Genomic DNA, 23,644 nt, shown 5'->3' on the forward strand with positions numbered 1-23,644 from the left:
ATTACTTGGCCCTTGTATTAGCGCTGTTGCAATTCTGATTCATTATCTGTGTCTCTGCTGTGAAGCTGTAATAAAGTAAGTAAGTAAAGCCTAATCAGCTTGACTCTGCGGTGGGCCTGGCAACATATCTTATAGGTCACGCAATATTAGGATAGCCTATTTAATATGCTATTAATGATTGTATTTAGGTCACGCAAGATTTGGCTATTTAATATGCTGTTAATTAATTTTTTTGTTAATTTGGCATATTTCCAACCGGCCACTGTGGCCATTGACATTTTAATATGCCGGCTCACTGCACATAATAAAAAAACGATTCAGACGGCAGCCCGTCTTTATTGTCACACGAACACACTACAACACATGCATGCGGCCACTACACACACTCATGCTGACGGTGGCCGGTGAAATATGTCCTCTGCATTTGACCCATCCAGGCTTGTCCTTTCCTCCAGGGGGCAGGCCAGGAGCAGTGGTCGCTATTTCTTTCCAGTGCCCGGGGACCTTCATTGGACCATCATTGGACCAACTTCAGATGTTGTCGTCACTGGTCGGATGACGATCTTCTGCATGTTTTTAGTGGGGGGTTATGTACGGAGGAACCCCCTGGGGGGTACGGAGAGAACATGCAAACTCCACACAGAAAGGCCCTTTCGACGAGATAGCCCACCTGGGCAGTGGGCACTGAAGATATGGGGGGGTCACAACTCCAGCGCCCACAGCGTCCCAGGTGGGAATCGAACCCAGGACCTTCGAGCTGTGAGGCAACAGCGCTTACCACTCCCCCCCCCCCCCCCCTCCAGATACTCCAATACAGGGGTCAATGGAATCCGAGTGGGAAAGCAGTCTTTGTTCACGAGGCAGGATCTCACACTGCGATCTTTCGTACATCAGGTACGACAGGTGATTGACGTCGCCATGCGTGCACTGTAGCTTTGTGTGTGTTGCCATGGCGACAGAACGGAAGCACACACTTACTTGACCTGGGCCTCAGCCTGCATGAAGATAAACTCCCACTTCCTGGCAAAGGCTCTCTGCAGCCTGGCCAGGTTCTCCTGTTCGAGAGAAAAGAGACCAGACATAGTGTTGCACAAAATAACAATACAGTAATAATAATGTTTTGCCTTGTTGGAGAATGTGAAAGATGCACTGGAGTTGCAATTTAGATCTGGTGTTGTCACAGAAAAATAACTTCACAAACGGAATACAAGTCTTTGCAAGACACAGGGAAAATGTCTTTGGTTAAATTAGCTGTTACAGGTCGTGTCATCACAGATATGCATCACTCTGACCTTTAAGACGTGTTTTTGCCGCCCAGAGCTTGACATACAGATCAATAATGAGAGGTAATGGGTGAGAGCATCACGCCAGTAGGTACCCACCGCCTCGTAATCTGCCAGCTCCAGCCTGGTCTTGTTCTGCATGGTCCGCTTGCACAGGTAGATAGCTGAGAGGGAGGGAGGAGGAGAGATATAAAGAGAGGGAGGGAGGGAGAGGGAGGGAGATAGAAGAGGAGAGAGGGGGAGAGAGATATGGGGGAGGGAGAGAGGGGAAGGGGAGGGAGAGAGACTGGCGAGAGAGGGAGGGAGAGAGGGGAGGGAGAGAGTGGCGAGAGAGGGAGGGAGAGAGAATCTGAGGCAGAGCTTTCCTCCCAACCTGCAAGGTACCAAGGTACCTGCCTCTGGGTGATGGGTTTGGCAGGCTCCCTTGTCCATCTATCTGTGCTTTTAGGCTTAGCAGAGGGAGAGTGAAGAAGCACTCCGCTCTCAGTGATAGGCTGAGAGGCAGAACGGACTAATGCAATCTAATGGTCCCCCTCTACAGTGGCGGGTACAGGGTGTGCTGCAGCAATTGTGATACACTGATGATGTCACAATGTCTATGCCATCATCAGTGATGTCACTCGAGCAATTGTGATGTCACTGATGATGTCACAATGTCTATGACATGCGGGGTTGAGCAATTGTGCGCTAAGTGACGTCACTCAAGCACTCCATGATGTGATCAGTGATGGTCACTCAAGCAATTGTGATGTCATCGGTGAGTGATGTCATCAGTGATGCAAAGTTGGGCAATTGTGCGCTGTGCATGCCAACAGTGCGGGCGAGGCCGTGCATCGGCTGAGCCTAGGAATAGAGCGCGCGTAGCGTGTGAGATTTCTAGTAAATAAAATGTGCAAAGAAAATGACATGGCAAACAGCCTGGTAAAAACTGACATATTGGTCTACTGTGGCATCTGTGACGTGGATATGATTTTGTATGATGTATTAAATTTGTATGACCTCACAAGTCAGTATTAAACCTGTGTATGTGGAAAAACAATTAGAGAATCTTTACAATAAGAGACGAGCATTGTGGGAGTTGTGTGACAATATGTATCTGAGCTGTGAAGATGCATCTTTGAAGTTTGAACTTTCACAATAAGATGTTTACCACCTTTTATTAATGAAGAACTATGATGTACTGTAGTTTGATAGCATCCAGTTATAAAGTACATAGAGTGAAGTGCAATGTGCCTATATGCATGATATTTTGGTCATACTTCTTTCAGTCCAGTGATGCCATCTCCTGTAGGTAATACAGGTACTATCGAAAAGTACCTCATACAACCGCACTTGAAAAAAATCCAAACTATCCCTTTAACGTTAAATGGATACATTGTACTTTCTTAATGGGTTATTTTCCTCACCACTTGTCACATGTAGGGAGTTGGGAGTATTGTGTTCCAAAAGTATGGGCACGAAAGTGAGTTTTGAAAGTCAGAAATCTCAGCTTAAGTCACTGTTACTGATCAACAACACTCTCAACCCACTGCAGATATATTATGGTAATTATGTGCTACAGTAAAATATGACTATATCCAAATCAGGATCACAATGCAACAATCCCCTTTTCATCACCAAGCATTCCTCCTTAAAACCAAGGTAACACAGTTAGCTGAGATGCTGAAGCACCAATGCAGAAACAATTTCCCACAGCCTGATTCATTTCTGCTGGGGAAAAAGCCCAATAAGTACAAGTCAAATCCAGGCTCTTACCATAGTCTGTGTTCTCAGGCTCCCACCAGTTGGACTGCCAGAAGTATGGTGCCTGAGGAGGATCCAAAGGAGCAGGTGAGGGTGAGAGCAGATAAAGGTGAGATCAACCAGTGGTTACTATTTCTGCACAGATGAACCCTGAAACTTGATTGGAATGTAAATACTTGGCAGGGGAAACTACTTTGTGGCTTCTCTGAAAAACAAGAGTGATGAGGGTGACCTTTATGAGAGTTTGGTTTTGCCACCAAGACACAGCAGCATACAGATTGCCCCGCCCCTGCCCCCCTAACCGACCAATCAAAAATCAAAAATATTTGTTATTGCTGGGGTTGAAAGGATTCAGAAAAGCTGGCCCCCGACGAAGAGCCAAACTTTACCCCCCGTTGAGCGGTACCCCAGGGTGCTGCCAAGGCGCGGGAGGACTGCCGAGAGATGATGAAAGTAGCAAAACTAACAATATGAAATAAGAAAAAAAAAATCCAGCTGGAAAAGAACAGATACTCAGTGGCGTGCACAGACATTTTGGGGGGCAGGTGCTCAAGTGAAAAAAAGGGCACCCCTCTCCTAATTATTTATAAAAAATAAAGTCATATACAGTCAGGCCCAGATCAATAGTGTTGTGCCCCTGGGTGACCACACTTGAAGTGCCCGCCTCCTTCCAATTTACATGTAAAAATAAAACATTATTATGGCAATAAAGACCACAGATTTGCATGAACTTATTGCTAAAGTACAGGCTCAACACACATACTACAGAAACATGTAAGACAATGTAGTAACTAATGTCATTTTATACAGTGTATACAAGTTTTGAAAAATGGTCTCACTACAATGAAATGGCTACTATGGGGACTAACATCATCACACATGAATACAATTGGGCTCATTTAATCCTTGAGTCTCAGCTTTCTAGTCAGACCGACATGATGTAATTCCAATGCTTTTTAGGGACCCCAGTATGCAGAAATATTCAAATTAAAAATGCAAAATTAACAATTGTATAGGCTACTGCATGCAAAAAAAACTGCATGGGATTACCATAAAGTGGTTAGTCTGCCAACCTTGTACTGTAACTGTCACTTTGCCTTGCTAAATTTGTACTCTGCCACATTTGGATGTAAATACTCTGTCCATATTTTGTATAGTGTTTAAACTTATGCATATTTATCATGTTGTTATTGTATTTCTCTTTGTACTGTACCAAGTGATTTATATCTCATGTAACGTGTGTACCCTAGACACCAAGACAATTTCCGTGCATGTGTAAACGTACTATAGACAAATAAAAATAATTCTGATTGTGATTCTGTAAAGGAAGACTCGTGGGTAGCCATAGAACCCATTCTCATTCAGATATTGTGAGGTAAGAGATCAAGGGGCCCCTTTGAAAATGGCCATGCCAGTTTTTCCCTCGCCAAAGTTTAGCCTAACTTTGAGCATTATTTAGCCCCCTTCCTGACAAGCTAGCATGAGATGGTTGGTACCAATAGATGCAATAGGCCTTATCCACCTTATTTTTGAATGCCCCACTGTACAAATAATTGTGGGTACAAGTTCCGGTTTAACGTGACTTATTGTTGCAGCTTGCCATTTCCTTTGTTATACTCTGGCTGCAGACCCGAATTATAAACCGGAAACTGGAGTACGTTATAAAAGTTATAAATATACCGTAGTCACGTTATAAACAACTAACCAACGCTGGGGGTCCGTATGGAAACAGTGTTACTCGAAATGGTTAAAAGTTAAATCAATTTGGTCATTTAGTGGCGTTTTACTGCCATGTAACATAGCTAGCTAGCCGCTAACATTAGCCACAGTAGGCTGCGCACTGCACTCTTAAAGGGATATTTATGGACAAGATTTCTGCCAAGCTGGACCTGATTAGTGATTTGCTCCGTTCGCCCAGACAGGTGTTAAGCTGTCAGCAACAAGGCTGGGAGGATCACACCGGAAGAAAAACCCATAGGCATCATGGCCGCTAGAAATAAGGTGGATAGTTTCTGAGGATATCAGGATCTTCATTCTAGCTTTACAAATGAGTCCGCTACAGCCTCTGAAACACAGTAATGTTGGCCGCGGACATGTCTTGCAAATAGAGCACTTATCAGAGGGCAAAAGGGCAGGTGCTTGGGCACCACCTGGGGTGTATCTGTGCACGTCCCTGCAGATACTGATAGAGTTGTTATTGGACAGAACTTTTTCACTTTTTTAGAAGTTGTTTCAATAAGGAGAGCGGCGTGGAGATATTACAAATCTCGCACTGATGTTAATTGTTTTGATCTTCCGTCTCTTTCTCTTTGTCTCCCTGCTAAAAGTAATTTCCGGCTAAAATGAAATGCTAATGAAAGGGTGATTATCTACGAGGCTTTTCATAGTCGCCTGTTGTACTTCACTTTGAAGAGACGTAAGGTCACAGCACGGCGGTCTGCACTGTGTCTGCTTTAATTAAGCGCTTCCTCCAGCTCCAGTGGAGATTCAGCCCTCAGAAGATGCTACACGGAGATCATTCTAATCTGTTCCCTGCCGAGGGTTTTTCACAAACATCATTTCCACTTTTTAATTAACAATTACTGGATAAAACAGTCTGACATAATTAATCTGTGGCTTTATTGCCTTTTCCTTATCTGTGCAACATGAAGGCGGAGGAAAATGCTGTAATTTTTTTTTTTTTTTTTGCTAAAGGTCTGTCTGCCTGCCTTTCAGTAGCCCTCTCCTCCGCCCGGAACAGACTTGCACTCCTCACCTGATGAACAGACTTGCACTCCTCACCTGAAGAACAGACTTTCACTCCTCACCTGATGAATATTTCAAGGGATCACTATTAATTTTTAATAGGGTCATCATGGCATCCCATTGTAGAAGTGAAGGAGCTGTAGAGAGCGGACAGGGGCTTATGTCACGGAGATCAAGACAAGATAGGTCCGGCGTAATTCCATAACGGAACATGTAATCCTGAACGGCTGATTGGCTGATTGGAGTCTTTGTAAGAGTCCCTGCAGTTAATCAGATTAACACAGCTGGACAGTATCTCTCATACTAAAGTGGGATAGAGACGGGATTAGTTTTGGTTTACGTCCACGTTAGAAAAGGCACAAGGCAATTTGCATTTATGAGAGAAAGACTATAATCCATTACAATAAAGAACCAATTTATGTGGAAGGCTGGCTTTAAATACCATATACAGGATGTGCTGTCTGTGATAAGCCTGACATTGTGAATGTATCTATACTGTATATAAAATTGAGTATGTAAGCTCTGTTTCAAGTTCTGTGTTCGGCCACAGCTATGCTGTTTTACGTGCGATCAGGCTGAAACCTTCAGGGTGTGTAAAGGGTGACCTGATGGAGCCAGAATTTTTAATTTGGGCAGGTTAATTGCCCTGATTGCCCTAAGGCTGAGGCTACAGTTCAGTGATGACAGTGTTGATGGAGCCAGATTTTCTTATTAGGTGATTGCCCTAATTACCTAATGATGTGATGTCCTCAGTGATGTCATCAGTGATGATGTTATGTCATATAAGATGTCAGTTTGAGGCTATAATTATACAGTACAAGAAAAATGAGTGGCCTAGTTTTAGATATTTACCAAACTCCTGTTTGAGTTGAGGCAACATGACCTTCAGATGGCTTGTTTTAGCATTGCTAATTGAATTTATATTCTATTCATGTCTACATTCGTCCTTGGACTTCCCTTAAACTAGCTACAGTACAAGCCTCCAGGCAGAAATGGCCATTAGTTTAACTAACAGTGAAATAAAGTAGCTACAGTACAAGCTTCCAGGCAGAAATGGCCATTAGTTTAACTAACAGTGAAGCCATTTCAGGGAGAATGAAGGACGAATAAAGAAACCCTAGCCCCTCTCCCCTGGTGTCGCTCTGATTGTTCTGAGTTGAGTTCTTGTTTTGTGCCTTAAAGCAATCCAGCAGATATCCCGCCTAATCTGACCCATTGCCACACAATGTAAAATTCAGCATAGAGGCTGCCAATCTTCTCGCTGATGCTCGCATTTGTTCACGTTAATCACACTACTGTCACACCTCTGATCTCCTTCTTGTCTCTAGTCTCAGAGCAGCTGATCATCTGTGCTCCTGCTCACCTGAAAGCGGTAGAAGGTCCCGTCGTCTTTGAGGGACAGGACGTGGTCGGAGATGGGGAAGAAGTAGCCCTGAGCTGCGATCAGGCTCCCAATGTGCATGGCTTCAGCTGTGAAAGAAGCAGGTCAGGAAGAGAGCATAGCAGTCCACGTTACTGTACTGGTCATGTGCGTAAAGCAAACATTTAAATGAAAGTCACTCCTTTTTACTGCAGTAGACTCATGAAATTCAGATTTTGGATCAACTGTGATACAAAACTAAGTTACAGCTCTCTCTCACTTTAAAGCCCCCCTCCAGTGTATTTTGTCATTTTTAAGATACTAGTCGATTCCTAGGGTGGATACTCTGGAGATGATGTGCCATGGCTGCAGTTATGGAAATCGCCCGCTCCGCAGGCTTTCAAAATCATGACTGACAGACAGACAGACACTGCCCACCCACCTACTGTAGGCGCCATCGTGCAACTGTGCGCCATTGGTGACATCACCACCGCCACAGACACTGCGCCCGCCCACTTAGCCAATTGTAACTAAGATTTCATGTCTTGCTGTGTTTTTCCCTGCTCTGCTGATTAGCCACAGTGTTCGCCAATGTATTTTGTTGACAAATAACCTTGTAAGGACGCATTATGTAATACCTCCACATTATGTAGCCAAAATGTAATAAAGTGTCACTTTCAATATGTAATAAGACACATTATGTAATAATCTGTGCAATATGTAATAAATCGCCTGAACGCAATATGTAATAACGTTTGCCGCATTTTGTAATAAATGACATATTGCGCAGATTATTACATAATGCGGGGGTTGCGCTTTTTTCTGGCTGAAAATGTAATAAATGACGCATTATATAACAAAATTATAAAATTTGATTTTTTTTTAATGTAATAAATATATTTGACCATAAAAAGCATTTTAATTCCTGGACTTTCCTAACATGCAACAGTGTCTCCACCCATGCCAATTAACCCAATTAACCCAGAATGTGCAAATCTCTCTGTCCTTGTGTCAAAACAAGGAATTACTAGACAGGATATCTCAGTTGTTCCAAGTCCCCTCTCCCGCCTCCCCCCCCCCCCCCCCCTCTCTCTCTTTCTCTCTCTCTCTCAGCGTGCTGTGGCACTTTTTTTGATCATATTCAATAACCAGCAGGCATAGACAGTAAAAGCCGACACTTGCATTTAAGTTCTAGCCTTTGATCTACAGGTGATAGAAGCATGGTTGACACAGCTGAATTTGCGGCCGCAATCCAGAGATTGCAGGGCCATTTAAACGAAAGAAATCCATTAAGAATTGAGGATTGCAGAGGAGTTTATGAATGTCTGTCCATATTCCCACATGGGTTTTGGCTGGTGGCTCACGCATTTGGAGAGACACTGCACATTTGATTTCAATCGGCAGGCCTGTAGACATTTCACTGCTGGTGTGAAGCAACACCCCTCGTGGTTTGGCGTTTTACTCATTTAACTGTGATTGGGGAAGTGAGCAGATATCCCCCCAAGGTGTCTGTCCTGAGAGAGCACAGTATGTTCAGCAAAGTGCAGGGCTTACCTGCATCCTCAATGGCCAGGTTCTTCATCATCCACTGTACAATATCTGCACCTGTAATCAGGTCAGACAGAGAGAGAGGGGGGAAAGACTGTCACACACAGCAGACTTTCACCTTACAGTCGCCAAGGGAGTGCTGGAGCTGACAGATTATGAAACAGCAGACAGTGTTTATCTCATAATGCTCTCTCTCTCTCTCTCTCTCTCTCTCTCTCTCTCTCTCTCTCTCTCTCTCCCCAGAGGAGATTGACACTGAGAAAGATGGTAAGCAAAGAGAAAGAAATAATGGGAGAGACAGTGAAAAGTAAAACAAAAGGACGATGGATGGCTTTAGAAACAGGAAGATGTGAGAAAATGAAAGAAGGAGAGAGGCAGTGAAATATAAAGGGAGGATCGCCACAGTGGGATTAAGTGTTTTCATGTGGCAGCCTCTCAGACTAAATTAATAACGTATATTTTTCCAAGTCTTCCCATATATTCAAATCAATACAACGAGAGGGAACAGAGGGAATACCAGGCTCAGAAGGGGGGGGGGGGAGCAGCAAGAAGAGAAGGAAGAGTTGTAGTAATTGTATTTTATACTTGAATTATATATTATACCTCGAAAAACAACTCCTGCAATGCATCTGACCGCCTCATTTCCAAACTTGATTGAGGGAAATTCTCCAAATAGGACCAAATTAAGCAGAAACAAGGAGAATTATCTCACTCTATTGGCAGAGTTTTTCCACTTGTAATAATACCAGCCTAATTGGCTTGTTAAGATGGCTATTTTTGCAGTGGGAAGCGAGCCTGAGCGATTGTGTCGAAACAATGTGGTTTCTCAAGCTCTCCACAGTCTTACCAGCTGTCAGGCGGCGATGCAGCATCTCAGCATCTTGTCTCTGTGCTATTCACATGCTCTCCGTTTGCCTTTCATCCATTTCTCAATTCACCTGGCCTCAACTAGTGTCCATCAATGATGCACTTTGACACTTTGTGTCATCATTATGTCACTGTCACCTGTCCCTCTATTGTTGAAGTATCTTACCATTTCTTACCTGTGACAACGCTGGGAATTTTGGTCATGAAGCTCTTGACAGTTCTGATGGGCACGCCTTCTGTCTCCTCCTGCATGAGGGTGACAATGTCTTCAATCTGCAGAGGAAGAGAGGCAAAACAGAGAGAGACTTTCACGATGTTCTTTAATGAAACATCTCACAACCAAACAAGGCTGTAACTAAAATCAGCTTCAAAAAGAAAATGATTAGAAATGTTTCTAGAGCACAGGGCCTACAATTTATTTTGCAAATAAAATAATAAATAAATTAAATTAGACCCTTTTCACGGGGGCCATTTTGTGTCGAAAAGGCAGGGTAAACACAGGTGCAAGCAAAACACTAATGAGGGTTTCCAACTTCCATGATTGGAAGTTGGAAACCCTCATTAATGCTGCATCACAATGCACCTCAACTTAAGTGTTTTGACATTTCTTTATGTGCAGTGTGTGTGTGTGTTGTATTTTGGGCCTAAAATTTATTTTGCAAATAAATATGCTTCATGAAGGAATATACCCTTTTCACGGGGGCCATTTTGTGTCGAAAAGGCAGGGTAAACACAGGTGCAAGCAAAACAATAATGAGGGTTTCCAACTTCCATGAGTGGAAGTTGGAAACCCCCTCATTAGTGCTGCATCACAATGCACCTCAACTTAAGTGTTTTGACATTTCTTTATGTGCAGTGTGTGTGTCGTATTTGTGCGTGTGTGATGCTATGTGTGTACGTCTGGGATGATGTGTGTGTGCAGCATGCGTGTGCTGTATGATAAAGTGTGTCTGTGTGTCTGACTTGGCGGTGAGTGGAGCCCAGCGGGAGCTGTATTGAGCAGCCCATGAGGCAGTGGGCAGCATGATTACAGTGTTATCAGCACACACTGTGCACAGAGCGCAGAGTGGCTGGCAGGCAGCTTGGCAGGCAGGTGGGTTATGGCCAGATGAGGCTTATTGTTGATTGTGGTATAATGATTCCCCCGGGCAAACATGCCCTTTGCATGGGCTAGACATGCAGGACGCCATCCACTCCAGTCCTCCCAGCTTTGGAAACTGTTTTCAGTTGATACCAGAAAGACATTTACCGTCCTGACTTCACAAAACCATGCAGGTAGCAGCTACAGTATGTGTAACCTGCATTGTGCAGCCCCCCCCCCCTCACCTGGGGATCAAACCGGGAACCTCTGGTATGGGAGGTGGATGCTCTAGCACTGAGGCTAAAAGCATGGACTCTAGCATCTCTTAAAGCATCGGGGAGGGAGGTTTACTTACTGCATAGCACTACCCGCTAGCTACCGTTAGATGTATGGACGACTACAAACGTTGTCTTAACTTTCAATCTGGCTCTATATGGTGCAGGCTGTTGTAACATTTATTCAACGTTAACGTGTTTGCTGGGAAGCGGCAAATAAGCTCTGGGATTAAACGCCTACACTTTGTATTGAAGGAGGCACATTTATTTAACCTCCAACATGGTGCTGTCACTCTCCCCGGCCGGCGAGGGAACAGTAAGCTGCACAAGAGGCTATTTTAGCAGAATGGGCTCAGGCTGAACTCCATCAGGCCCAGCCACTCAGCCGCACGGTCAGCGGCCACAATAACTCACAGCTGCCCACGGCAGCATGGCACGCACGCCCAAGCATGCTCCGCGGGGAAGCCCACAAAAGGAGGCTTTCTTTGAAAAATGGCACCTCTTTGAATTCTTGACCCTGAAACCACGGCAGTTTTTAGCCTTTCTTGGCACAAAGCGGAACCTATGGGAGAGAGCAGGGCGTCGAGGCTGTGCAATGAAGCCGGCACACTTCCTGCCGAGAGGCAAAATGTCAGCGCCGACCCGAGGGGCAGGGACGTCTGCGGAGAGATTTGTGAGGAAAGCGGGAAGATTAGCTCCTCAGAATAGCTGCAGCAGCTCTCAGCTTTCCCCCACGGTGACAGTTTAACCCCGCGGTGACAGTTTAACCCCGCGGTGACAGTTTAACCCCGCGGTGACAGTTTAACACGCTGCCAGATCGATCGGGGGCTGGCTGAAGGCCAGCTGGAGAACACGCAGATGGATGACTGGCATTTGGGGAGAGGATATTCTCTCCATTTATTTGACCGCAGCAATGACAGGGAAACAGTTTCACCGTCTCAATGGACAGAGCCTGCGATGAAGATGAAAAGCACTTTACTTTGCGAGTAAAGTCTTAAGACTGTGGAACTGCTATCATCGTGATTTATGGATCTGTATTCCGGATTGTTCTTGAACGTCTGGCTGTATCAGAAGACGACGTAAACCAGAGGATCAACATGCAATCAAAAGAGCAAGGCCCACGAATGACAGAAAGAGCCTTAAGGTCATAAAATGTTAAGCATTTACTATTGATGCATGAATCACTCCAGGCAGCTCTTCCAGAAAGTCCACTTTGATTCCTGTCCATGGCTGTGATAGAAATATATGGATTTCTGTCTGTGGAGGAATCTTGTCTGTTATTTCACACCACCAGGAACGAGTTTGGAATTGTAATTCATCCGCAGGTAATGAGATTTCATATCTGGGAGAGCGAGCTCAAATATGCGAAGGATGTAATAATACTGTATTGATTTATTTAGTTTTCAAGGGAGCCAAAGACTAGTTATGAGACCATTCACTTTAGACCCCTATTCATTACATCCTACTGCATCAAATTACCTTCAGAGATCCTCCACCATCCAGTGCTGAGACACACGAATTGCAGCATGTTCAACAGTTCTTCAAGTGCCACTGAGATACTGATAAGCAACACTCAGACGCAAAGTCAAGTGACAGCAAGGGGACAAGGAGATTTGATATCATGTGGAAGATCTCTTCATACTTTGAATATTGCTGATAGCGGCTCTCATTTACAAAGCAGGACACATAATTTTTTTTTCGAAAGTGCATATTAGATAGTATAACCGTGGTGAGCGCGTTGTGCATTTTTAAGGTTGCTTTCTCACTGGGAACGATTGCTTTCATTCCATTCCGTTTCTGTTCCGCACTCGGGAACGATTGCCGCCCCTCCCCTCTCCCCTGCTGGTCAGCTTTCACATTATAGCATTTCTTCCGCGCTCAGAAACGGAACAGAGTGCACTTGCGTCATCAACTATACCTGGAGTTTATCCTCGCCCGTTTGTTGTCTATGTGGTTCGGAACGGTTGGCTTTCACACTCGCAAGTGTTCCGTGTCCGCGCACACCAAAGCGCTCCCCAGACCACCTTTTCAAGTGGATCCAGTCACGGTTGCCTGTTACGCGCCCGGGCGCGGAAGGGAACGGAACGCAATGTTCACACTCGTCAAATGTTCCGAAACTGGGGTCAATTTGGGGACAAGTGTGCTTGGGAACGGCAGCCCCGGTTTAATGCACGGGCATACCGGGGCTAAGACCCGGGGCGCGCCGTCTGGGGGGGCCCGAGACTCGGAGGTATTTTGTTTTTACAGCGCACCTGAACGCAACATGCAAGATACCCGCTGAATAAGTGTCCAAATCTTCATGTCATTCTGGCCAATACTCCACTTCTGTTATAGCATTTCAGTCTGGAATATGGACTATCTTTCATTATACAACAGGTAGTTCCGGCCGAGCAATTTGATTGGACAAGAGGGATCTTACGAGTGCCTATATTTCACGATAATGCACTGGCGCTTCACTGTGTGTAGGGTAGGCTATATCACTCCGCTTCACAGCTGCTCTAATCAACAAAACAAACACCAGCCACGTTACATTGAACGTCATTCAAAGCGTAACCGAGAGCGCAAAGATGGATTTTTTTCCTAACATAACTTTTGACTTAAACTATGAATGCTCGTCAGAAGAGGACGAGGGGGAGCAACATTCTAATGCGGAAACCTCCAGGGGCCGGTTGCACCAACTGGTCTTAACTATGCCTGGTCGTAACTCCTACGTCGGTCTTATAAGACCATGGACTTACGCCTGTTGCACCAACACGGCTTACGTCTGGTCAGTATGCTGGTCGTAGCAATGCGCGTCCATGTGAATTGCCAGGGAATGCCCCCTGATTGGATGATGTTGCAAAAATGTGCCTCGCGACCTGCTTGGAGCACTGTGCCACTACGCTCTCTCAGCCACTACTGTAAAACACCCTCCCACCTCTCACCCTCCCTCGCTCCGGGGGAAAATGGCGGCTATTGAGCCAGACAGACAGTCTGAATGAAATTGAATGTAACGTTCCCAATTCTATGTATTACATTCTAAAAAACTAACGGCAACATTTTGGAAGGCTAAGCCACACAACTACCGGTAGTTCGTTGTAATCTAACAGCATGCTTCAAAAGACGGAGAACTGGCTGTGTTACGACGATCAGGGTAAGGACTCAAAACGGTCTCCGCTGATAAGACACGGAGATCTCTGTTACAGGCAGGCGCTACGCCTCCTGACCAGGTGGGCTGATTAGGCTACATTTTCTGCAAAGGGAAAGCTGGGGGGACTATTTTTGTTGGCGGAGGAATAAATACAGAAATCATCTATTTTCTCAGCTTTTTGTCATTTTTTTTTAATCAGCTTTGTTTAATAGAACTGTTGTATAAAAGCAATATCACACTCGAGGTCGTGCATTGTTGGCTAATATTGGCACTGCTGTGATTATCTACGGCACTCAGCCTGCGGCCTCGTGCCTGCGACCGAATCACAGCAGTGCCAATATTAGCCAACAATGCACTCCCTCTCGTGTGATATTGCTTAAATAATCTTTATGACTAAAAGGCTAAAAGTAATCTCATGTGTAAGAAATGACTGTTCTACATTGAGGAAGTTTGAAGTAAAAATGTAAATAATTAACTCATTTGGTTTTGGATTTATTTAGCTTCAAGAGTGCATTTTTGTTCTTGTGTGACCCTAAACACAGGCTTTGAGAATCCCAGGCCCCTTACTAATATTATGCTTAAATACTTATGCTTAAATTAACCCACCCAGTGAGAAAAGGATCAAATATTGGTGGTTAAGACTGGTTAATGACATCACAACTGTTAATTTAAAATGAGTTATTCCTCTAAATCTGGTTTCAAATGCCCCAATTTGTTTCGCGCCAGCGCCAGCCCTCGGCCCTCAGCAAAATGTGGCCCTTGGTGAAAAGTAATTGGGGACCCCTGGCTGGCATACTGAATGCTGAAGTAGGACTGGATGCATAATGGTGATATGAGACTAGAAATGGTTTTAGATGTTGGATATGGTGATACGTGTTGTCTAGTATTCCTGGTTTTAAAGGCTGCATTACAGTAAAGTGATGTAATTTCTTATCAGACTTCTAGCTGTTCTATTATTTGCGTGCGTGTGTGTGTGTGTGTGTGTGCGTGCGTGTGTGTGTGCGCGTCACGTGCGGACATGGATGATTGCCTTTGTGTTTCAGCCCATGTGGCCGGTACATGAGAAGTGACACATGTCTCTTCCCAGAGAAAATGGAACACGCATGGCTGGACTCCATCCCCAGCACTACAAGGAGCATGTGTCTCTACATGAACACAGTGGGGAAGGGAAGGCCAGTGTTCAAATAGAAGCCAATACAGATCCCGATTTTGTTTTGTGGTGAGTAGGGAAACCTTTTAACTGGAAAACCCAACTCCATTCACTCCTTCATCCGCATTTTAGGTCAGTCATGCGTACGTGTCGTTCTTTCTTCATTTGCCAACTCTTACGTTGGAGGTATCATTTATTTAAATTGTATTTGAGAGATCTTTTCCAAACTGATGCACTGTGGTACAGTAGTGTCGTTATAATTGGGATGTCTAAAACACCTCATTATCCATATTACCCAGTCGGTAAGCTGGATTTAATATTACCAGATACTATAGAATCCGTCCTGCGCATCTGAATCTGGGAGACGGTTGCCAACTTTGGTTGATGATGGACAGTATTTACCATGTTTTTCACAGCGCTGTGCGGTAACATGGTAATCACGGTACCACGGTTTTAATGATAATGGAAAATTGAAACGGTACGGTTATCATCAGGAATTCTATCACGGTTATCATTAAAAGCATTTATAGTTTCATCTCTACATGACACAAGTTCACAGTAGGATCAAGAGGCTAACTAGCATTCATATCATGATGACATTTTGTTGAAGTGAAGAAGGCTGCCATAATGAATCTCCCCCACAATGGAAATTGTTTAATAACGTCTGGGCACGCTCGGTTAGGGAACATGCGCTCCCATAAGATTACAGCAATAAGGGGACTCCAGTGATCCCACATAGAATCTAATCTCTCCTGCAGGAAATTAGCACCTTCTCTGATGTGGGGAGAGGATTACCATGCTGACCTGGCAAAGGTCAAATTACTTTCATAGGCATTATCACATGTAGTCAGTTTGATCACACACTGTCTCTCTCTCTCTCTCGCTCTCTCGCTCACACACACACACACACACACACACACACACACGTAATGACTCATAGCGGAGCTTGGTAAAGCAGTCTGCCTGCAGAGAGCATGGTCCACTGTCTGAAGGTCAGACACGATGGCCGTGACTGTGATGATGGCTGTACTGTACATGGGGCATTTCGGATCACACAAAAAACATTGATACAATGTAGTGTACAATGATACTTTTTAAAATTATTATTATAACCAGAAGTGTCCATTTTAGTCTTCGTTATTAGATGGTCAATGGAGCAAAATTGAATGAGTCTTTCCTGTATCTAGAAATATAAATGTATTGTATGAAGAATAACTAGCTAGTTTGGTGTGGGCTAAACACTGTATTGGCTTGTTACTGTACAGCTTCACAGTTTTTCATTGGATATTGACGGGATGATACACATTTGAGTTGTTGGTGAGTTTACACTACCCGACTGCGTCCAGATTTGGCTTGGAAATTCAAATGTGTTTGATATAATCGTTGTGGCTCCGACTGGCGTTGAGAGGCTGTGTGTTCCACACAGCCTCTCAACGCCATCACACACTTGACGATTAGAATCTGGGCCCCGAACCATGAAAAACCGCCCCAGAGCATTACTCCTCCACCAAACTTTACAGCTGGCACTTCAGGCAGGCAGGCAGCGTTCTCCTGGCGTTCACCAGACACAGCTTGGTCGGTGGGACTGCCAGATGGTGAAGCGTGATTCATCACTCCAGAGAATGAGTTTGCACTGCTCCAGAGTCTCACGATGGCGAGCTTTATATCACTCCAACTGATGCTTGGCACTGCTTGTGTGCAGCTGCTTGGCCATGGAAACCCATTTCATGAAGCTCAGGGTGAACAGTCCTCAGAAATAGATGAATGCACTAGATGAATGCATACATTTAGCCATGTAGTGTACTTCTAATACAGGGTTAAATTCATTATATTTCCAATAGTAATAGAAAGGGTTACTCACTGCAAGTCTTTTTGTTGACATTGTGAATCTGAACTTGTAGGCTACAGATTGTGAAAACCAATGGTGATTTGGCCGCGCTCAACCGAGGAATTCTCTGTGCATATAAACGTAGACATGGTCAACCTGTCCTTCCCTCTCATTGCTTTCAACAGCGTACTACCTATCTATCTCTCTATCTATTCTCCTCTACCTTTGATGTGATGTCCTATTGTAATAGGCTTGCACTCTGCTCTGACAATCATTTACCACATTGACAGAGCCTTCACACCTTACAAGCTGCTGCTGCCGCGAGGCCTCGCAATTTATCTTGTTGCAGTTGCCTGGATCCGAGCAAATTTACATCTAAAAGACGACACCATCCATTCTAAAACAAAAATGACATGCAAAATGGAATGAGATGAAATGGTGGCGATTTATCTGGGATCTCACGCCTGTCTATAAAACATGCGCTGCTAAATGCTAATTTAAAAGTCAGGTAACAAAAGCAATAGACTTTCCAACGTACGCAAAGTCAAGGTATCCAAGGAGGTGTAAAAGATAAGTGGCAAATGTTGCAATCCACCAGAGAGTGTGAAATCAATCCATCTAAAGTCTAGCCTGTGGCAAAAGAGATCAAAACGATAGAGCTTAAATCGGCTTAATGGTGGATATCGACACAGCGACCTTGACAAGGAAACACCTTCCACTCTAAATACAAATAGTAATGGAGCTCCCGCAGTTGAATCTGAGTCTGAAACGTATACGTTTATAGGAATCAATAACTAGTTGAATAATTTCTCAGTGGAAATATTTGCCTCAAAATCTGTGAATCATAAAGCGAGACAGCACATTAAAGTAAAAACTAGGGCCGGTTCCAGAACAAGATGACTAGGGATGCATCCTAGATAGGAAGGGGTGCACATGCACGGGCCGCCCGAAAAATTTGTCATGTTATTTTACTAAAAATAATGCATTTTACCATCATTTCAAGTAGAATGATACCAGCCAAGCAAGAATATTTCAAGTGTTTCAAGTGCTTTACTAAAATATTTGGACCATATAATGATAATACAATTATCTCAACCTTAAAAGGTTACATATAGGTGCCAAAAAGCCATAAATTCACATCAAAGAACAAAGAAAAACAACAATTATAATTCAAGTTTAAACATTAAGTGTGCAGCTGCAGCATTTATGTAAAAAACAAAAAAAACAAAACAATTACCACTCTTTTCAACTGAGCATGCAGACAATTAAAATAAGGGTGCAATGCGCCCCTGTAAAACCGGGCCTGGTAAAAACGCTACCTGTGACAGAGGCATATCCCTCCGTGTCAAACAAACAAAGTCAAATGTCACATTATGTCGGTGAAAAACAGGTAGAAAAGATAATTGGGCAAAAAAAGCTTTTGAGAAGATCGCTACTATCTTGTCGCAGGAGACAAGGGGGATTACAGACACAGCCCCCCCAGGTACGGTTGAACACTTTGGGACCCGGCACCCGCTGAGACGTGCGCGGCCAGGGCAGCAGGACAACAGGTCCTTCTACCTGACAGCAATACGACCAAACAGATTGCCTGGATTTAGGCAGGAAAGGTGGCATTCTTTTGCACAGCCTGCTGAACAAGCTCGCCTCTGTTCTGCCTTGCGAGAGAATATAGAGGGAGTAAAGAAATGCTGAGGAGGAGGGAGGAGGCAAGGAGAGAAGGGAGCTTGGTAGTTGACTGACAAGTAGTCTAACACATTTCACTTTTAATCATTCAACTACAATTTGTTAGCATGGAGTATCAGAGCCAATGGTCTACCAGGGACAAATGGATGATTTTGGTGTGTGTGTTCTTTAACAGCAAGTTGAATTGCTGGAAAAGATACTGAGTCAACGTTATATATTGATTTCCAATGTTTGACATTGGATTTCCCTGGTCCTATGGGTTCCTAACCTGGTCCTATGGGTTCCTAACCTGGTCCTATGGGTTCCTAACCTGGTCCTATGGGTTCCTAACCTGGTCCTATGGGTTTCTAACCTGGTCCTATGGGTTCCTAACCTGGTCCTATGGGTTCCTAACCTGGTCCTATGGGTTCCTAACCTGGTCCTATGGGTTCCTAACCTGGTCCTATGGGTTTCTAACCTGGTCCTATGGGTTCCTGGTCCTATGGGTTTCTAACCTTGTGAGGCAGTCGGATTCACGCGAGAGCATGAGATCACGATCACACAACAAATCCATCTTGCCACGCTCCAATCCAATGGTTTGAATCTGAACCACATGGTTCGCAGCAATCAGCGACGGCATCCTAAGAGGCAGCTACGGGCTCATTCCCAGATGGTTATGTGAAAACAAACCATCTGTCAGCATCAGGTTAATGGATTTCTTAGTATCCAAATGTTTTGTTTTGATAAAGCTGCATTCAGCAATGTTTTGTGTTAAAATAAGTGTTAAATGGCTCTATATTCTGACAGCAATCACTGAAATAGAGTGTTTGGTCAGTAACTTGGAACCCCCAACCCTCCGCTGTCCTCTATCTCTCTCCTGTAGTCCTGCATGCAGGGCGGACGTATCGACGCAACCGTAACTCATAGAGACTCAGGGATGGTGGCGTTGGATTTGGGATGAAAAAATACATAGTCCTCTAAAGGCATCGCGATCCGACCTTCCATTTCCCAGAAAATGTCAACATTTCTCTCCCACTATCCAATCAGAGCCAACCTGTGAGTCTCTATGAGTCTCTACACTGAATGCAGCTTTAAGACACAGAAAAACCGATGAATACCTATGGCAGCAATGGTGGGAGGTCAGCGTTCTTGAGAAAAGTTTGAGTGAGTTTCCTCTTCACTGGCAGACAGCCGACTGGACACAGACAGCAGAACTGACTGAGTTTCCTCTCCACTGGCAGAGGGTACAGTGGTGCAGTGGTAAGCGCTGTCGCCTCACATCTCGAAGGTCCTGGGTTCGATTCCCACCTGGGACGCTGTGGGCGCTGGAGTTGTGACCCCCCCATATCTTCAGTGCCTACTGCCCAGGTGGGCTATCTTGTCGAAAGGGCCTTTCTGTGTGGAGTTTGCATGTTCTCCCCGTACCCCCCAGGGGGTTCCTCCGTACATAACCCCCCACTAAAAACATGCAGAAGATCGTTATCCGACCAGTGACGACAACATCTGAAGTTGGTCCAATGATGGTCCAATGAAGGTCCCCGGGCGCTGGAAAGAAATAGCGACCACTGCTCCTGGCCTGCCCCCTGGAGGAAAAGACAAGCCTGGATGGGTCAAATGCAGAGGACATATTTCACCGGCCACCGTCAGCATGAGTGTGTGTAGTGGCCGCATGCCTGTGTTGAAGTGTGTTCGTGTGACAATAAAAAAAGATGGGCTGCCGTCTGAAATCGTGTCGTGTTTTTTAATCGACAGCCGACTGGACACAGACAGCAGAACTGACTGAGTTTCCTCTCCACTGGCAGACAGGCGACTGGACACAGACAGCAGAAGGTGAACTCGGGCCAAACACTCCCTGGGCGATAATCAATCCAGACATGTTTTCATCGCTCCCAGCCAGGGACACCAACAGAAATAACCTCCCGTCTCCAGGCCAGATACGTCCATAACTGGAAGAGAGCGAGCAATATCACCCCAGGGGAAGGCTGATTGTGTTCTGTTCTCCAAAGGAAGAGTCCAGCGGTCCAGTCTGCCAACAGCCAATTATGCCATTATTCCAATATCAAATAACACTAATCAGCACGTCATGTACCCCACAGGGTAGCATCAGCTAACCAGGAAAATCCCCTGGTTCGTATGCATAACCCGGGAGAGGGCAGGACTTTGGCACTCTATCGTCATCCATACTGTATATTATCATCCTTATCATCATTCATCCATCATCTTCATCGCTGTCATTATCATAATCATCATCCCGCCATCGTCGTTTATATCATCATCATCACAGCTGAAAATTCTATCTCAGATATTTCGGAGGGATTATAAATCATCTTAATGGTGTTAATATCATTTTCACCGCCGCAGGCACAGATTAAAATGATCCAGGCAGGAAAGCAAATTAAAATGATTTCCCACTGGCAGAACATCTTCACCTTCCAGCACATAGACATAGACGGTGTGTTCCTGGTCATCCAGTGTCCCTCATCAGCTACTCTTTGTTTTTCCCCAGGCAAATTTACTTCTTGAAAAGCTGCAACCATGAACACATAGAAACAACACTGTCAGGGTCACCTATATGATTTATTTATGTGTTTGTGTTTTAAAAATGAAAGCGGTGTACAGACCGCCTGAGGCACACCTGGCTTCGAGGATTCATGATGGGAAACAGCACTGACAAAATGAGAGAGAGATTGCCTGAACTCTTGAGGGGAATGTCTGCAATCTTTCCGAAGCTTTTTAAAGTCTATTGGAACAACATCATCTGTTGAGAATTCATGCCCTTTCCAGTAGGCCATCTCTCACATGAAAAGTTACAACGCCATGTTAGGATGTTCCGTACTGTAGTTTTGCTATTTAAGTCACAGAGATGCAAACATCAGCAGTTGCTCAAGAGATATAGGACTCGTTAAAGGGGGACTAACCCCCTAGATATGTATTAGAACAGTGATTTGAAAATACCTATGGAAAAAACCAAGAAATGACATATACTCTTGTCTATACTAGACTCTTTGGCTGTCTTCAAGTCCAGATTTTTTTTCGGAAATCGACGCCATTACAGTTTGCCTACTGCCTCAAAAATAATTTATTTGAGAGGGGCCATATCTTTATAAATATCAACAACTAGCCAACGCTGGTGGCCTGTTTGGAAAGAGCTTTGCTCAAAATGGTTGAAAGTTATATCAATTTGGTAATTCAGTGGCGAACTAGAAATTTAATTATTTTTCTGCATGTATCTCTATGGCAGTGTATCAAACTACGTTACGAGAGCAAAGTGGCATGGGCTCGTTACAGCAGCACACCGCACAATACGACAAACCCCCCGTTCTGGGGTAACACAATGCGAGATTTCTCTACGTCATTCCCTCGTCCAAGTTGCCATATAGTCCCTTTTTCATTTTAGTTTGGGGGCTTTTCGTGATTCTTGTTAAAAGTTGTGCAAAAGTTTTCCTCTCAGTGCAGTGCAGGCTGCCTGCGCCTCCTCCCAGTCCCTCCTGCCAGACCCCGGCTGGCGAAACAGCCTGCTGCATGCATGGGGCGCTCTAACCTCACGGAGCAACAAACAAACACAGACAGAAATAGCTGGTGTGCGATTTAGAGAATACAGTCTGAGATTGGGTACAGGATTGAGGGAATCCCGCATCTGTTTGCGAAGGTGCGACTGGACAGGACGCTTTTCACAGACAGGCACAGTAGTCGGAGCGAGGCGAGTGTCTCTCAGGGCTACTTAGGGCACAGCTGCAGATATCTCCTCCTCCTCCTCCGCGCATTCAGTCTGTCCAAAATCATTACCGATATAATCTCAGTAGGAGGGATGCAGGGAAATATGATAGTAGCCGATGTGTTTAGAGAAGCTTTGTCACGTTGTCACGTCGTAGTATAGCGTTATATTTTACATGTGCGCTAAACTGCGACCATATTTGTTTGCGGAAATATCAGACTGCTCTCTCTGCTCTCAGAGCACAGAGAGCTCTGCTCTGCTGCGCGCGCCCGCGGAGCTTGGAGCTAGTGCATGAGGTTTACAGTACGACTCTCTCCCGCCTGCCTGGGCTAGAGACAGCTGCTTCCAACTCGGACTGATAATATATACATCATCATTCGAGCTTATCCAGGTAAGATATTAATAAAGTAGTGACACATTCAGCGGGAAACTAACTATAATTAAGACATGTGCCAACTTTGACGACGTTTGGTTCAGTATTTTAAGAGCAAACTTCAATAAGAATAGGCTTGGAGTTCTGAGGAGCCGAAAGGGTACAGGGGGGGTAGGGGAGTAATTATCTTGAAATCCCATAGTCTTTGGGGGCACTGTGACGTCAGTGTGCCCCTAATCTCCCATTCATTTGAGAAAAAAAAAAAAAGCAGTGTTCGACCCTTAGAGGGCGCTTATGCCAGTTTGGTGTCAAATGTGGAAATTCTGACCAGAATTCTTCACACATCACCCCCAAAGTCATATATATTGGTTAAAAGCTGAAAAAAAGTGTTTTGGAGGTTAGTTACACTTTAAGTAAGTAAGTAAGTACGTTTTATTTGACAATTTTTTTAAAGTACACATAATACTGCTTCACAGAAGACAGACATTATGAGAACACACACACAAAAAACTGCCGAGGATAAAAACACAACAAAGCCACAGGCTTATTTCCTTTGTGGTCCTCTGGGGGAAAGTAAGGGGGACAGCTGACAGGATTGTCTGGTGCAAAATACAATACTTACGACTCACAATACATAAATACAAACCTACATATAGCAATTAACATAAATTACATAGTTATAAAATACAATATACAATTCACGCCCTGATACAGTGCTGATACAGTGCTGATACAGTACCTACCTATTCTAAGAGAGTGGATGCCAACCATTTTTTAATTGCCTTTTTAAAACTGCTCTGTGCCTCAATGAGCTTCAGTGATGCCGGAACTTTGTTCCATTCAATGGCAGCAGAGTACAGAAAAGTGTTCTTACCTGCTAGAGT

General features: G+C 44.5%; 1 protein-coding gene across 5 annotated transcripts in view; it reads right to left on the bottom strand.

The window, feature by feature from the left end:
• The window catches only part of rgs6 (regulator of G protein signaling 6), a gene marked incomplete at its 3' end in the record, with an annotated part of 82,672 nt that overhangs the window by 19,217 nt on the left and 39,811 nt on the right, over nucleotides 1-23,644 (bottom strand). For all 5 annotated transcript variants that reach the window (XM_083643510.1, XM_083643509.1, XM_083643508.1 and 2 more), the window contains exons 2-7: nucleotides 9,723-9,819; nucleotides 8,686-8,736; nucleotides 7,135-7,241; nucleotides 3,039-3,090; nucleotides 1,383-1,447; nucleotides 979-1,055 (exon numbers count right to left, since the gene is read on the bottom strand). In XM_083643510.1, the coding sequence (XP_083499636.1) occupies nucleotides 979-1,055; nucleotides 1,383-1,447; nucleotides 3,039-3,090; nucleotides 7,135-7,241; nucleotides 8,686-8,736; nucleotides 9,723-9,819 (449 nt within the window). The remainder of the gene's footprint in view (nucleotides 1-978; nucleotides 1,056-1,382; nucleotides 1,448-3,038; nucleotides 3,091-7,134; nucleotides 7,242-8,685; nucleotides 8,737-9,722; nucleotides 9,820-23,644) is intronic.

The sequence above is a fragment of the Poromitra crassiceps genome (assembly GCF_964638095.1).
Source record: "Poromitra crassiceps genome assembly, chromosome: 9".
NCBI classification, from domain to species: domain Eukaryota; kingdom Metazoa; phylum Chordata; class Actinopteri; order Beryciformes; family Melamphaidae; genus Poromitra; species Poromitra crassiceps.